The sequence below is a fragment of the Lepidochelys kempii genome, chromosome 2, assembly GCF_965140265.1.
Source record: "Lepidochelys kempii isolate rLepKem1 chromosome 2, rLepKem1.hap2, whole genome shotgun sequence".
NCBI classification, from domain to species: Eukaryota; Metazoa; Chordata; order Testudines; family Cheloniidae; genus Lepidochelys; species Lepidochelys kempii.
The window spans coordinates 30,021,432-30,036,588 of record NC_133257.1 but is presented as its reverse complement, the minus strand read 5'-3'; the positions used below and the strand labels follow the sequence as shown (position 1 = coordinate 30,036,588).

General features: G+C 41.1%; 1 protein-coding gene across 5 annotated transcripts in view; it reads right to left on the bottom strand.

Annotated features, from left to right (window-relative positions):
• CSMD3 (CUB and Sushi multiple domains 3) overlaps positions 1 to 15,157 on the bottom strand; it is a 1,204,651-nt gene that overhangs the window by 418,422 nt on the left and 771,072 nt on the right. For all 5 annotated transcript variants that reach the window (XM_073330296.1, XM_073330291.1, XM_073330295.1 and 2 more), the window contains 2 exons: positions 13,774 to 13,989; positions 12,987 to 13,175 (listed from right to left, as the gene is read on the bottom strand). In XM_073330296.1, the coding sequence (XP_073186397.1) occupies positions 12,987 to 13,175; positions 13,774 to 13,989 (405 nt within the window). The remainder of the gene's footprint in view (positions 1 to 12,986; positions 13,176 to 13,773; positions 13,990 to 15,157) is intronic.

The following is a 15,157-nucleotide window of genomic DNA, read 5'->3' as shown; positions in this document are numbered from 1 at the left end:
GATTCTTAAACTCCTGTCTAAGACATCAAAATTGCTTATGACTAATTTAACAAATATTCACATTTCCATTAGCTAATTTATATTGGAAATCATTTACACAAATTGAGAAAGGAATTGTACCCAGTATCATTCAGAAGATTCAGAGGAAAACAAAATATTTGGATAAATGCTCTCTGGTATATACTAATGGCATAGTTTAAACACTCACTTAACCCGCCAAAGAAATAAGTACATGTTTACAGCTGGAATTTATGTATAATTATTTAGGACCATATTTTGTCATTCTTTCTCATGCTAAGTAGTGACTTACTTTGTGAGCAGACCCATTCATATTGATGTTACCACTCAAAAAGTTTTAATCTGAAGAAATGTTGAAGAAATCTGACCCTTAACAAATTAATGGTGGGCATGTTCTAGGATGGTTAGATAGGGCTTACATCATGACACTGATTAAAGTGCCATCTTCTACCACTTCATTCCTTTTCATGACTTCTCTCACTCATTTCCTCTTTCCCTGAAAGTAAATGTTTTAAATGGGTGCAAGAGGAGGGGCAGGTTAAGGCATTAAACTAAAGGAAAACACTTGTTTTACAAAGCCTTGTTTACAATGAAAAGGGATTATTCTATTTCCAAGTAAGAGTGGCAACCCACATAAATTAGTCACAAACAGAAGTGCCTAAAAGGAGGTTTCAGAGGGAGTTCGGAAAGGGAATGTGAGAGGCTTTCCTTCCAGGTTCATCTCTACTTGCAATTCCACCATGACCATGATGAAATGGCTGTGCCATGTTTTCTTTTTTGCCTGAAGTCAGACGGGATTTCCTGTGTGTGAAGGGGAAGTTGGTGATTGTGCTGGAGGAAAAGATTTTTGAATTGGAACAACAAATAGCGATGCTACTGATAATCAGAGAAGCTGAAAAGTTACTAGACTGCCAGTTGGGGGAAATATCAGTACCCCAGATTAAAAGAAGAAAGCAGCTAGCCACCAATGAGTCAGAAGGAGGAAGTTTCCCAGTTAGCTAGCCACCAATGAGTCAGAAGGAGAGGCCTTCTGATTCATACTGAATAAGTAGCACAACTGGCTAGTTATCTTAGGTGCCTGTACACGAATGCAAGAAGCCTGGGAAACAAGCAGGAAGAATTGGAAGTCCTTGCACAATCAAGGAACTATGATGTGATTGGAATAACAGAGACATGGTGGGGTAATTCACATGACTGGAACACTATAATGGATGGGTATAAACTGTTCAGGAAGGACAGGCGGGGGAGAAAAGGTGGAGGATTTGCGCTGTGTGTAAGAGATTGCTCAGAGCTCCAGTATGAAACTGGAGAAAAGTGTTGTCAAGGTTCCTTCCCCACTCTGAACTATAGGGTACAGATGTGGGGACCTGCATGAAAAACCCCCTCAGCTTACTTTTACCAGCTTAGGTTAAAACTTCCCCAAGGTACAAACTGTTTTACCTTTTGCCCTTGGACTTTATTGCTGCCACCACCAAGCGTCTAACAAATATATAACAGGGAAAGAGCCCACTTGGAAATGTCTTTCCCCCCAAAATCCTCCCAAACCTACACCCCCTTTCCTGGGGAAGGCTTGATAAAAATCCTCACCAATTTGCCTAGGTGAACACAGACCCAAGCCCTTGGATCTTAAGAACAATGAAAAAGCAATCAGGTTCTTAAAAGAAGAATTTTAATTGAAGAAAAAGTAAAAGAATCACCTCTGTAAAATCAGGATGGTAAATACCTTACAGGGTAATCAGATTCAAAACATAGAGAATCCCTCTAGGCAAAACCTTACGTTACAAAAAGACACAAAGACAGGAATATACATTCCATTCAGCACAGTTTATTTTATCAGCCATTTAAACAAAACAGAATCTAATGCATATCTAGCTAGATTACTTACTAAGTTCTAAGACAGGTTTCAGAGTAACAGCCGTGTTAGTCTGTATTCGCAAAAAGAAAAGGAGTACTTGTGGCACCTTAGAGACTAACCAATTTATTTGAGCATGAGCTTTCGTGAGCTACAGCTCACTTCATCGCATGCATACCGTGGAAACTTCTTTTTAAGTTCTAAGACTCCATTCCTTTTCTGTTCCTGGCAAAAAACAACACACAGACTGAGAGAACCTTTGTTTCTCCCCCCCTCCAGCTTTGAAAGTATCTTGTCTCCTCATTGGTCATTTTGGTCAGGTACCAGCGAGGTTATCCTAGCTTTTTAACCCTTTACAGGTGAAAGGGTTTTTCCTCTGGCCAGGAGGGATTTTAAAGGTGTTTACCCTTCCCTTTATATTTATGACAAGCGTGCTGAGAGTCTTTGGGTTAAGTTTAGAGGCGAGAGCGGAAATGTTGTGGTGGGTGTCTGCTATAGACCACCAGACCAAGAGGATGAGGTAGATGAGGCTTTTTTTCTGGAAACTTCTGTAAGTTGTCCGATCACAGTCCCTGGTTCTCATGGGGGACTTCAATCACCCTGACATGTGCTAGCAGAGCAATACAGTAGTGCACAGACAATCCAAGAAGTTTTTGGAGAGTGTTGGGGACAAGTTCCTGGTGAAAGTGCTGGAGGAACCAGCTAGGGGGCCATGCTCCTCTTGACCCACTGTTAACAAACAGGGAAGTATTGGTAGGGGAAGTAAAAGTGGGTGGCAACCTGGCCAGCAGCGACCATGAGACGGTCAAGTTCAGGATCCTGACAAAAGTAAGAAAGGAGAGCAGCATAATATGGACCCTGGACTTCAGAAAAGCAGACTTTGACTCACTCAGGGAACTGATGGGCAGGATCCTCTGGGAGGCTAAAATGAGGGGGAAAGGAGAGCTGGCTGTATTTTAAAGAAGACTTATTGCGGGTGCGGGAACAAACTATCTAGATGTGCCGAAAGAACAGCAAATATAGTAGGTGACCAGCTTGGCTTAACAGAGAAAGCTTTGGTGAGCTTAAACACAAAAAGGAAGCTCACAAGAAGTGGAAACTTGGACAGATGACTAGGGAGGAGTATAAAAATATTGCTCAAACATGCAGGGGTGTAATCAGAAAGACCAAAGCACAACTGGAGTTGCAGCTAGCAAGGGATGTGAAGGGTAAGAAGAAGGGTTTCTCCAGGTATATTAGTAACAAGAAGAAGGTCAGGGAAAGTGTGGGAACCTTACTGAATGGGGAAGGCAACATAGTGACAGATGATGTGGAAAAAGCTAAAGTACTCAATGCTTTTTTCGCCTTGGTCTTCACAGACAAGGTCAGTTCCCCGACTGCTGCACTGGGCAGCACAGTATGAGGAGGTGAGCAGACCTAAGTGGTGAAAGAACAAGTTAAGGACTATTTAGAAAAGCTGGACATGCACAAGTTCATGGGTCTGGATCTAATGCATCTGAGGGTGCCGAGGGAATTGGCTGATGTGATTGCAGAGCCATTGGCCATTATCCTTGAAAACTCGTGTTGATTGGGGGAGGTCCCAGATGATTGGAAAAAGGCAAATGTAGTGCCCATCTTTAAAATCCGGGGAACTACAGACCAGTCAGTCTCACCTCTGTCCCCGGAAAAATCATGGAGCAGGTCCTCAAGGAATCCATTTTGAAGCACTTGGAGGAGAGGAAGGTGATCAGGAACAGTCAACATGGATTCACCAAAGGCAAGTCATGCCTGACCAACCTGATTGCCTTCTATGATGAGATAACTGGCTCTGTGGATATGAGGAAAGTGGTGGATGTGATATATCTTGACTTTAGCAAAGCTTTTGATACCGTCTCCCACAGTATTCTTGCCAGCAAGTTAAAAAAGCATGGATTGGATGAATGAACTATAAGGCGGATAGAAAGATGGCTAGATCGCCGGGCTCAATGGATAATTGAGCTTTATGTCTAGTTGGCAGCTGGTATCAAGTGGAGTGCCCCAGGTGTCGGTCCTGGGGCTGGTTTTGTTCAACATCTTCATTAATGATCTGGATGATGGGATGGAGTCCATGTTAGTGGAAGACACTAAGCTGGAGGGAGAGATAGATACACTGTAATGTAGAGATAGGGTCCAGAGTGACCTAGACAAATTGGAGGATTGGACCAAAAGAAATCTAATCAGGTTCAACAAGGACAAGTGCAGAGTCCTGCCCTTAGGAAGGAAGAATCCCATGGACTGCTACAGGCTGGGGACCGACTGGCGAAGCAGCAGTTCTGCAGAAAAGGACCTGGGGATTACAGTGGATGAGAAACTAGATATGAGTCAGCAGTGTGCCCTCGTTGCCAAGAAAGCCAACGGCATATTGGGTTGTATTAGTAGGAGCATTGCCAGCAGATTGAGGGAATTGATTCTTCCCCTCTATTCTGCACTGGTGAGGCCACATCTGGAGTATTGTGTCCCGCACTACAGAAAGCATGTGGACAAATTGGAGAGAGTCCAGCAGAGGGCAACAGAAATTATTAGGATGCTGGGGCACATGCCTTATGAGTAGAGGCTGAGGGAATTGGGCTCATTTAGTCTGGAGAAGAGAAGACTGTGGAGAGCGGGGGTTGATAGCAGCCTTCAAAAACCTGAAGGGGGGCTTCCAGAGAGGATGGAGCTAGGCTGTTCTCAGTGGTGGCAGATTATAGAACAAGGAGCAGTGGTCTCAAGTTGTAGTGGGGGAGGTCTAGGTTGGATATTAGGAAAATCTATTTCACTAGGAGGGTGGTGAAGCACTGGAATGGGTTGTGGAATCTCCATCCTTAGAGGTTTTAAAGTCCCAGCTTGACAAAGCCCTTGCTGGGATGATTTAGTTGGGGTTGGTCCTGCTTTGAGCAGGGGATTGGACTCGATGACCTCCTGAGGTCTCTTCCAACCCTAATATTCTATGATTCTATGATTCTCGTCACCCTTCTCTGAACTCCTTCTGGTTCAGCAGTCTCCATTTGGAGATGGAGTGAGCAGTACTTCATATTTTATTCTAGATGAGTGCACACATAATGACTACTTATCTTCTGTAGTAGCCTCTTGTGATGGACCTTATCGGAGAGTTTTTGGAAGTCTAAATAAAAACATCACTGATTCTCCTTTATCCACTACTTTACTGACACATTCAAGTAACTCTAAGATGTGATTTTCCATTGCAAAGTCTGGAACAGTGGGGAATTTCCCCTAGCCATGTAAAGCTGGTAGACCAGCACTATACCACCAGGCTGAACTTCTTTGGCTGAGCTGCTTAAGAGGGTGTAGCTTGGTGGCAGAGCCATTGTTTATCTCAGAGAATTATATAAATATGTAAGTCCCATTGCTGAGTACTGCCTATTCGCACTTCTGTTATAGTATTTCTTCAGTTTACTTACTTACCTGTCAACAACAGAATGGATCCCTTCATTGACCAGATGTTAAAAATTAGGGAACTTTTAAAGTATGCATTCTGCATACAGTAGGCTGCAGTTTTACAGATATTAATTGCCCATTAAATCATTGCAAGTGCTCAAAGGAAGAAGATAGAGAATATGTAAAATAATACAAACAAAACAGATTAGACCAGGGTTATTTATCTATCTCGGCTGCAGTTTCCAAAAACCTTAAATTATATGCCCAAATCCTACTGAATTTCAGTTGGACTTCTTCGAAAATGCAAATCCCTAGATTTTGAAGAATTGCACCTTGAAAAGCTGGGCAGGATTTGCTCTTTAGCAATCATGTGCTTAAAATTAGGTTTTTTGTTAAACACACACACTCATATTAAAGGAAACTAACCCTTATCTGTCTAAATAATTAAACTTTAGTTTATTGATAAAAAAGTTATAATGTAATTTGCCAAATTTTGCATATTTGCTTTTTATATTTCTAACTGCTTGAACACCGAAACCAGATTGTTTTCCTATTTGTTTATAGGCAAGAAGAGGTAGAGGGAAGGCATATACTCACCATTGATTTTATGTTCCCTTCACCCCCAGCCTTGCTCTGTTTGCACAGTTTATACTGTTGCACTTTCAGTTTTTTTGCACTGTTGCTTTAATTAAAGGTTTGCTTATAGTTGGTTATTGTAGATTGTTTAGTTAAATTTATTTTAATTATTTTTCCCCACTCGTTCAATTAAATTTTGTTGTTTTTGTTATTTCATAATCAAACCCATTTACAATCCATCTGTTATGAGTCATTATTGCATTTAACTCAGAAAATAATTTAAACAACACTGAGATATTATATAGGGTTTCACAAAAAATACGTAAGGAATATTTCATTTCCACCATCCATACACAATATACCAGTGCTCAAAAATGTATCTATCCCAATACCCCTCTCCACCAACTAATAGCTGCATATGTTCAGACATGAGACTTCAAATATGAACAATACGCATCCCTAACAATATTTCCTAATTTTTCTATGGGACAGCTTGCCGGCTGCTCAAACTGCCAAGCATGTCTCTGAACATCAGCCTTCCACCTATTGTTAAGACTTTCTCTCTTGCTCTCAAGTACTGTTCAGAACACAATATGCAGTTATAATGGTGGGAACATTGTTGTTTTTCTCCTGCTGCTTCCAGCCTATTTCATAAACAGCACCATCTACCTTTCAAAGGGATCAGAGGCAGGCCCACAACAGAATAAAGAAACTAACTTTCAGAAGTACTGAAGATCCCACTCTTTCTCCACTAATCTAAACAGAATTGAATTATGAAAGATTCTGATACAGAGGTCAACCAGTCCTTGGAGCACCATGGAGAAATACCCCTTCCTGTTTATAAAATTTGGTGCTCTGGTGTGTGTGTTGCAGGGGCGGGGGGAGAGGAGGGTGGAGGAGGAGGGGAGGGAAGGTGGGAACAGAGGTAATGATAGGCATATGGTTTCCATCAATTTCCCAGTATAGTTTGGGAATCCTATGTGTGCAAAGCCATCAATAATTGCCTGAGCAGTACCTAGTTTTCTGACCCAGTGGGACAGCACCTTACCAATATCAGGGCAGGGACACAGGCAGCTGGGACTAATGGTAAGCAACCTAATTCCGGAGGACTGTGTTCAGGTTACCTGCAATCAGGCAGAAGCCAAATGAATTAGTCTGGACAGGGGTTCAGACTCTAGTCAGGTGACCAGGAATCAGGCTGGTTAGAGTCTGAAATGTTGGGTGAGGTGTCCAAGCAGCAGCCATGCAGAGGCAAGTTGTGAGGACAACTTCCTGTGCCTTTCTTTGGGTTTAATAGGAAGCCCTGAACAACCAGAGGTCACAGTGTTCCTCCAGCCATGGCCAGGGGAAGTTTCCATGAAGTTGCTTCAGATGTCATGGTCTCTCTATTTGATGGGTGAGTACTGAGCAGTTGGATGTGAGCAGAGAGGTGTCAGTTGACTAGGAACCTTGCAGACCCAGGTTTGAGACTCATGGGATCATGAGAATCTGTGTCATAGCAGACCTGCATAAGAATGACCCCACAAATTGCTCTCCCCAGGCCAATTGGTTGGCCAAAGACTGGATGTGTTCTGGGGTGGTCAGATGGCAGTAGTGACCTGCTTTTCAACAGGTATGGGGGACAACATATTGATATACTGTTACTGCAGCTCCAAGGTCAGTTCTACACAGAGATCAAAAAGAGTAGCCTCTCCCCACCCTGAAGTTTTCTTGCCATTGTTGGTCATCCCAGGTTTGCAGAATCATCTTCTCCCAGCAATCCATGCTTGTTTCTCAGCCCATAAACGATGCTGTTTGCTGCATCACTCATCCAGGAACCAGACCTCTAGCTCCAACAGCTGGGTGTTGTCCATTTCCTCATCCTGCTGTCAACACTTCAGAGTGCTCTCCTGATGCTGGAGGAGCTGCAGCTACTGCCATAGAACACTGTTTTGCTCCCACATAACCTGCTCAGTGGTGCAACTAACAAGTTCAATTTTGAAAGGGTCTAGCTTTTACTGTTATAATACAGCCCAAACAACCACTACAATATTCACACCTGTCACCACAGCATTGTGAAACATTGTTGGATCCATGCTGGAATACAGCAATTCAAAAATGGCGGAACCCTGCCCACAAAGGAAATATGGGGCAGAGATAGCAGAATCATGGTATTTTTTAAAAAATATTGAACTCATCTGGCTTCTCACAATTCCCAGAATACATGCTGTTCAGCAGCGAAGCAAAGGACCACTGGATACATCCTGAGAACACTTTGCCCTTAGTTCACAGAAAACTACTGTTGTGTGTTCACACAGTAAATTTAAAATAGAACAGGCATTCCATGCACATGGAATTGGTGTGACTTGCATTCTGCGAGTTACCTGATGTGCATCAAAAGCTTCAGATTAACCCCTCCTACCACCAATTCCCATGTAGACACACCCTAAATCTCATACATCTTGCTGCCGTTTGGTGTCAGGACAGGAAATTTAAATTATATGTAAATATTTGTGTCAACAAAGTGGGAGACTTGTATAGTTTTTTGTCCACATTAGAACCAATTATACAGATAGATAATATAATTAATGATACTAAGGCAAATATTCCAGTCCTTACTTCCCAGGTGTAATTTTTAGCCTTTCCCCCCTTTCACTGGATAACTTATATTTTACAATATAGCACAAGTTCAGTAGATCTCTCTCTCACACACACACGCATCTCTCAAGCATTGATATGAATTTCCATTTCTCTCACAAAACAATAAAATATTATTTCCAATAAGCTAGGTTTGAGGAACTAGAAGTTACAGAACAGGTGCAAATTCTAAACCCAAATATTGGGCAAGAAAAAGAAGAATGAAGCACATGGGGGAAAAAATGGGTTTTAAATTTCTTATTGAACTAGGGACATCATCTTGATAAAATGTGTCAGACACCAATTTTTAGAGTAGCAGCCGTGTTAGTCTGTATTCGCAAAAAGAAAAGGGGTACTTGTGGCACCTTAGAGACTAACAAATTTATTTGAGAATAAGCTTATAGCTCACGAAAGCTTATGCTCAAATAAATTTGTTAGTCTCTAAGGTGCCACAAGTACTCCTTTTCTTTCAGATACCAATGTGTCAGGAAGGTGGGTAGACAGGGAAGTTCAGAAGTACATCATTATGGCAAAACTAATTAAATGTCATTCAAAAAAAAACAAATATCCTTTATGTGTTACTAATTATCAGAACTGACTGAATCACTTACAGGGAATAATCTATTTGATACATTTAGTGTCTTCTGCTTGAGGAATGCCCATGAGATATTATATATATATATATCATAGAATCATAGAATCATAGAATATCAGGGTTGGAAGGGACCCCAGAAGGTCATCTAGTCCAACCCCCTGCTCGAAGCAGGACCAATTCCCAGTTAAATCATCCCAGCCAGGGCTTTGTCAAGTCTGACCTTAAAAACCTCTAAGGAAGGAGATTCTACCACCTCCCTAGGTAACGCATTCCAGTGTTTCACCACCCTCTTAGTGAAAAAGTTTTTCCTAATATCCAATCTAAACCTCTCCCACTGCAACTTGAGACCATTACTCCTCGTTCTGTCATCTGCTACCATTGAGAACAGTCTAGAGCCATCCTCTTTGGAACCCCCTTTCAGGTAGTTGAAAGCAGCTATCAAATCCCCCCTCATTCTTCTCTTCTGCAGGCTAAACAATCCCAGCTCCCTCAGCCTCTCCTCATAACTCATGTGTTCTAGACCCCTAATCATTTTTGTTGCCCTTCGCTGGACTCTCTCCAAATTATCCACATCCTTCTTGTAGTGTGGGGCCCAAAACTGGACACAGTACTCCAGATGAGGCCTCACCAATGTCGAATAGAGGGGAACGATCACGTCCCTCGATCTGCTCGCTATGCCCCTACTTATACATCCCAAAATGCCATTGGCCTTCTTGGCAACAACGGCACACTGCTGACTCATATCCAGCTTCTCGTCCACTGTCACCCCTAGGTCCTTTTCCGCAGAACTGCTGCCTAGCCATTCGGTCCCTAGTCTGTAGCTGTGCAGCATGGGGCAGGTACAAATATATATATATTTGTAACTGATACAAAACCGAGGGTGTAACTGAGGGTGGCTAAGGCACATAAGATAATGAGAGTCATTCTGTGGAGGCTGTGAAACATCTCAACAGCAATAACCATAACCTAGGTTTCTAATTAGAATGAATGTGGTAAACAATGGGGAAAACCAAAAGATTTACTTTTCAGAAAATCTTTTTTTAATTTATTTTCAATACAACAAAGGTAAACAATTTAAACACAATGTCATCCATGGGAGGAGCAATCTGTGGGAGGAAATATTCATTAAAATAGACCCATATTGTGTGGGAGGACTATTCCTTCACAAACACACAAAACACAAAAAGAAAAGGAGTACTTGTGGCACCTTAGAGACTAACCAATTTATTTGAGCATAAGCTTTCGTGAGCTACAGCTCACTTCATTGGATGCAGCTCACGAAAGCTTATGCTCAAATAAATTGGTTAGTCTCTAAGGTGCCCCAAGTACTCCTTTTCTTTTTGCGAATACAGACTAACACAGCTGTTACTCTGAAACCACACAAAACACAAAGGTTTATTCAAAGATAATTCACAGCTAATTTGTAGTGCTCTCTCTCTCACTCTCACTCACACTTTTCTCCACCTCAGGAAATTTAAATTTCAGGGGTTTTTTTCTGATCTATCTTTAAGCAATAGCTACTAATTTATTCTGCCTTTAAAGGTCTGTCAAGGTAGGTCTGGGGTAGTCTTAGGCCTTGTGTAACACGACAAAGTTTTGTCAGCAAAAGCTGCCTTTTGCCAACAAAACAGGGGAGGCGTACACACTACAAAGCTACGTTTGGCGGCAAAACTCTGTTTTTTGCCAACAAAATTAAACCACCTCAGGAGGGCATAAAGCTTTTTGTGGCAAAGCACACAGTGACGCTTTGCAGCTTTAAGACACCACTGTTTGTTTTGTCAGGATAACTGGCTTCCATCAGTAGCAGCTCTGCTCACTATTTTGATCTCTGTTGCCCTGCAGGCATGCGCCCCTCCACTTTCAGAGCTCTGGGAACTATCTGACAGCTGAGCATTCTGCTCCATTTGAGGAACAAAGAGCAAATCATCAGCCTGGAATTCTCCTGTTCTGCCCTGCATTAGGAACACAGCAGCAGGCAGACTGCTGCTGCAGGGAGTGGGAGGAGGGGAGAATGGACTGCTGTGCTGCTTTGACATTCCTCAGCACAGAGAGCTCACAGAGCTGATCAGTTTGCCACTCCGGGCAGCTGAGGAGGCTGTGGGAGAACCATAGGCAGGCAGGCAGAGTGGGCTGCTTCAGGAGAGACTGCGGTGCCCAGCAGAGCCGGGCGCTGACATGTGGGCTCCCCTTGCCTCAGGATAGGTCGGTCAGCCTGCTGTCTCTCCCTCCCTAGACACACCACTCTCCTCTCTCTTCTCCCCGTCCCCGCCACTTCAGTTGAAAAAAGCAACTGAAAATATACTAGGATGTCCCTGGAATGATGGGATTGAGAAACCTGCCCCATGTGACGCTGTACCTGCCTCATGAGGCACTGCCAACCCTTCCCAAAGCACACTGTGGCCAGTTGCACAGTGGGATAGCAGAGTGCACTCTCCGTGTGGCTGCAAGAGCCATTGGCGTGGATGAGCTCTGCTGACATACGGAGCTAGTGTGGACATGCAACAGTGGTTTTAATTAAAGCATTTTAATTAAAGCATCATAACTTTTGCCAACAAAACTTTGTAGTGTAGACAAGGCCTTAAATTCCACCTGAGAAACAAGGTGGGTGAGGAAATATATTTTATTGGGCCAACTTCTGTTGGTGAGAGAAACAAGCTTTAGGCCTTACACAGAGCTCTTCTGCAAGCTTGAAAGCTTGTGTCTCTCAGCAATAGAAGCTGATCAAATAAAAGATATTACCACTCCCACCTTGTCTCTTTAATACCCTGGGACTGACATGACTACAAAAAACCTTAAATTCCACCTGTCATACAAGAAGGATCTTTCCTTCCCATTCCCCCACACACATACTCAATGCTATTCACCCCACAGGGAAGGAATGAGCTAGAGGGAAAGAGAAATGTGAAGTGCCTGTGGCGGCATTAAATCAATTACTAAACTAATTCATTTCTTTAGTCCCCTATCGAGCAAACATTTATATATGTGCTTAACTTTATGCACATGGGTAGTCTGGGACAATGTACCTATGTGAAGTTAAGTATCAGTATATTTGTGGAATAAGGGCTTTGATTCACCAAATATTAATACTGGAATAATTCAAAATTTAGTCAATTAATATTCTTTATGCCAACAACAAATTTAGGGGGAAAAAATCTACTTTCATCTTTATGTACCAATCATATTATAAAAATCCCTCAACAGAGATGCTTTCCCACACAACCCTCTTCAAACAATAAAGTTACTCATTTATTTCCTACAAGATTATAAAAATAAGGATGAAATCCTGTATCCAAAAATCAATGGGAGTTTTGCGATTGACTTCGGTGGGGCCAGGATTTCACCTTAATTGCTGAGGCCAACATCTTCCTACCTGGATGCTTAAAATTAGGCACTTAAATGCATGTCTTTATTGTTAGAGATAATACATATGCAACTTCACTGGGATTGAGAATCCCCAGTAAAACTAAAAATCAGGATGTTCATTCATTTATTTATATTAATATAGCATGTTTAAAATGTTGATACATGAGCTCTAGATACCCTAACAACAATTAACTCTACATCCCCCATACGGATGTCACCTAGAAGCTTAAATATTAATTTAAGTGCCTATTGTCTGGCATCCAAGTTGGAAAATGTTGGCCTAAATTTATATTCCTGTTTCTGCACCTAATAACCACTATGGAAAAAAGAACCATTATCTTCTAAACGTGGAAGTGCCTAGAAAGTGTCTCCAAGAATTGTCTGTGAAGTTGGTATGCCAGTTCAACTACAGAATTTTTAAAAAAGGAAATAAAATGAAAAAAACATGGAAAACGTAAAAAGTACTGTGAAAATTAAGAGGTGTGTTACCATGCTTATCCATACTATATATCTGCAACTCCATGGACAATGACTACACGTACAAGCAAATGAAAGCAGCTGACCACGTACCCACACACCTTGGCAGAGGTGCACTCCATACACGTCGGCCACCACCAAGACAGATAATCTCCAAAGTTCCTTCTAGACGGTATCCAGATGAACAAGAGAATGTCAGAGTATCACCGACTCCAAAATTAAATCCTATTCTGTTACCAAATTGTGGAATCCCAGGATCCTCACAAGGTTCAAGATTATATTCTGGAAATAAACAAGCAAACAAAAAATCAGCTTCTATGTGGCAAGAACTTCAATTGTTTACTCTCTATCCACCTTATTATTGTCATACACACTATTATTTTGCGCACATTTCCACGTGACCCTCAATTTAGCCTTTAGAACCAAACACAAAATGAATGCACATATAGTAAATAGGTGATTCAGCTGAGGTTTGAAAATTAGACCAATACATGCTCATAGCATTTGTAAGATGTCTAACACAACATGCATTACCATTCTTATAAGAGCCATAAATGTCTCAGACACATAAAACAAACTGTACATCACAAGCAGTTTCCTAAAGGGCTCATCTGGAATATCACTACTTGAAATTAGGTTTGCTCCATTTTTTTCCCACCCTCAGTAACATACTTTACAGTTTACTGCCTTTTTTACTTCTTAAAATGTGTACTAAAAATGCTTCAACAGAGATATAAGGATTTAATTTCTTAAGGTACAAAGGAAGCAATTGTGTTATTTTACAAAACACTATTCATTCAAATCAGTTTTGGACCTCTCTCTTTTCACAAAATGTTGAATTTTCTTCACTTTATACAAATAGCTCATTTCAGCCCCTTACCAGAGAAAGTAATGTTAAATCCTTCATATGATATTGAAAAATCTGAAATAAAGCGCAACTGAGCCCTGAAATTTCCATAGAGACCGGCGTTGATTGCCGAAGGAAGATCTGATCCAGTCAGGCGTGCTAGTGGCTGAGTGAAACTGCCATTCTCTGTAATTAGTAAGTAGTCATGATGGTCTTCCAAATGAAAGGTATGAAAGGTGAACTGCACTCCTGTTAGAAACAAATATCTATTTACATATCACAGCGTTAACATGAATGCAATTATATCACTGCTTAAATCTGTGCATTTCATTGCAAATGTTGATTCAGAAAATTAAAGTAATCCAATATTCTAATATATATGTTCAACCTACTTAAAATGTATAACCAATAGATCTGCTAGGTTTTTTATTTTTATTTATTTAATTTATTTAGTTAGTTAGTTATTCCTTCCTTCCTTCCTTCCTGTTGGTTAGGGTGTTTTTTTTTGTTTGTTTGTTTTGTTTGTTTGTTTTTTAAACTTCTATTTTATAGCTACCAGATTTGGATATTTGCTTTTGATAATTAACTGAATCACACATTTCCTTCTATTTAAAATCAAGTAATGTCTTGTTGTGAGACACCATATTTTGCTACATTTCAAAGTAAGTGGCCCCTAGGTACACAGGCTGGTATAATGGACTGGCAGGCCTGGCTGTGAAGGAAAGGATCACTTACAATAGATGGCTAGCACTAGAAATATTTGAGTTCTGTTTGGGACAGTTTCTGAGACCTGGTTGGCTAAATGTTCCAGCAGGAGATTTGGATGAAAGACAGGAGATAAATGCATCCACTCCATCCCAATCTGCTCTCCTCTTTGTCTCTCCTTCAGCTCTTTTCCCTCTTGGCTTTGATTTCCTTTCATTTGTTTGTTTTGTTTTAACATGAGCCATAAAAATCCATTAACTGGAAATATGGAGGTTAATACCAGAATCCAAGCATTGTGTAAATATCTTGATCTATTCTTGTTTCTGCTGGATGGTATTTTTGTATTTGTTCTATACATTGGATTTGTTCTAACTAGAATTTGTTTGTTATAAGAATAGAGATTGTACATGTTTAATAAATAACAACTATAACATGTATAAATATAAAACCAAGCAATGTGTCATACATGTTTGAATTTTGATGAAAAAATCCAAAATCTTTAAGTAGAATGCAACAGTTGGATTTCATTTTCTCACCAATTCTATAATAGCACAAAATACATTGGTTGAGATCCTGTGCTGGGAGTGGGAGCGGGAGTCGGTTGATGGCAGTAGGAACCTAGGTTATACTCAGCCTGCTCTATGGTAGTGGAGGTTCTTCTTTACTAAGGTGATCACCATTGTCAGCTACACCAACTTTAAGACTGCTTTGC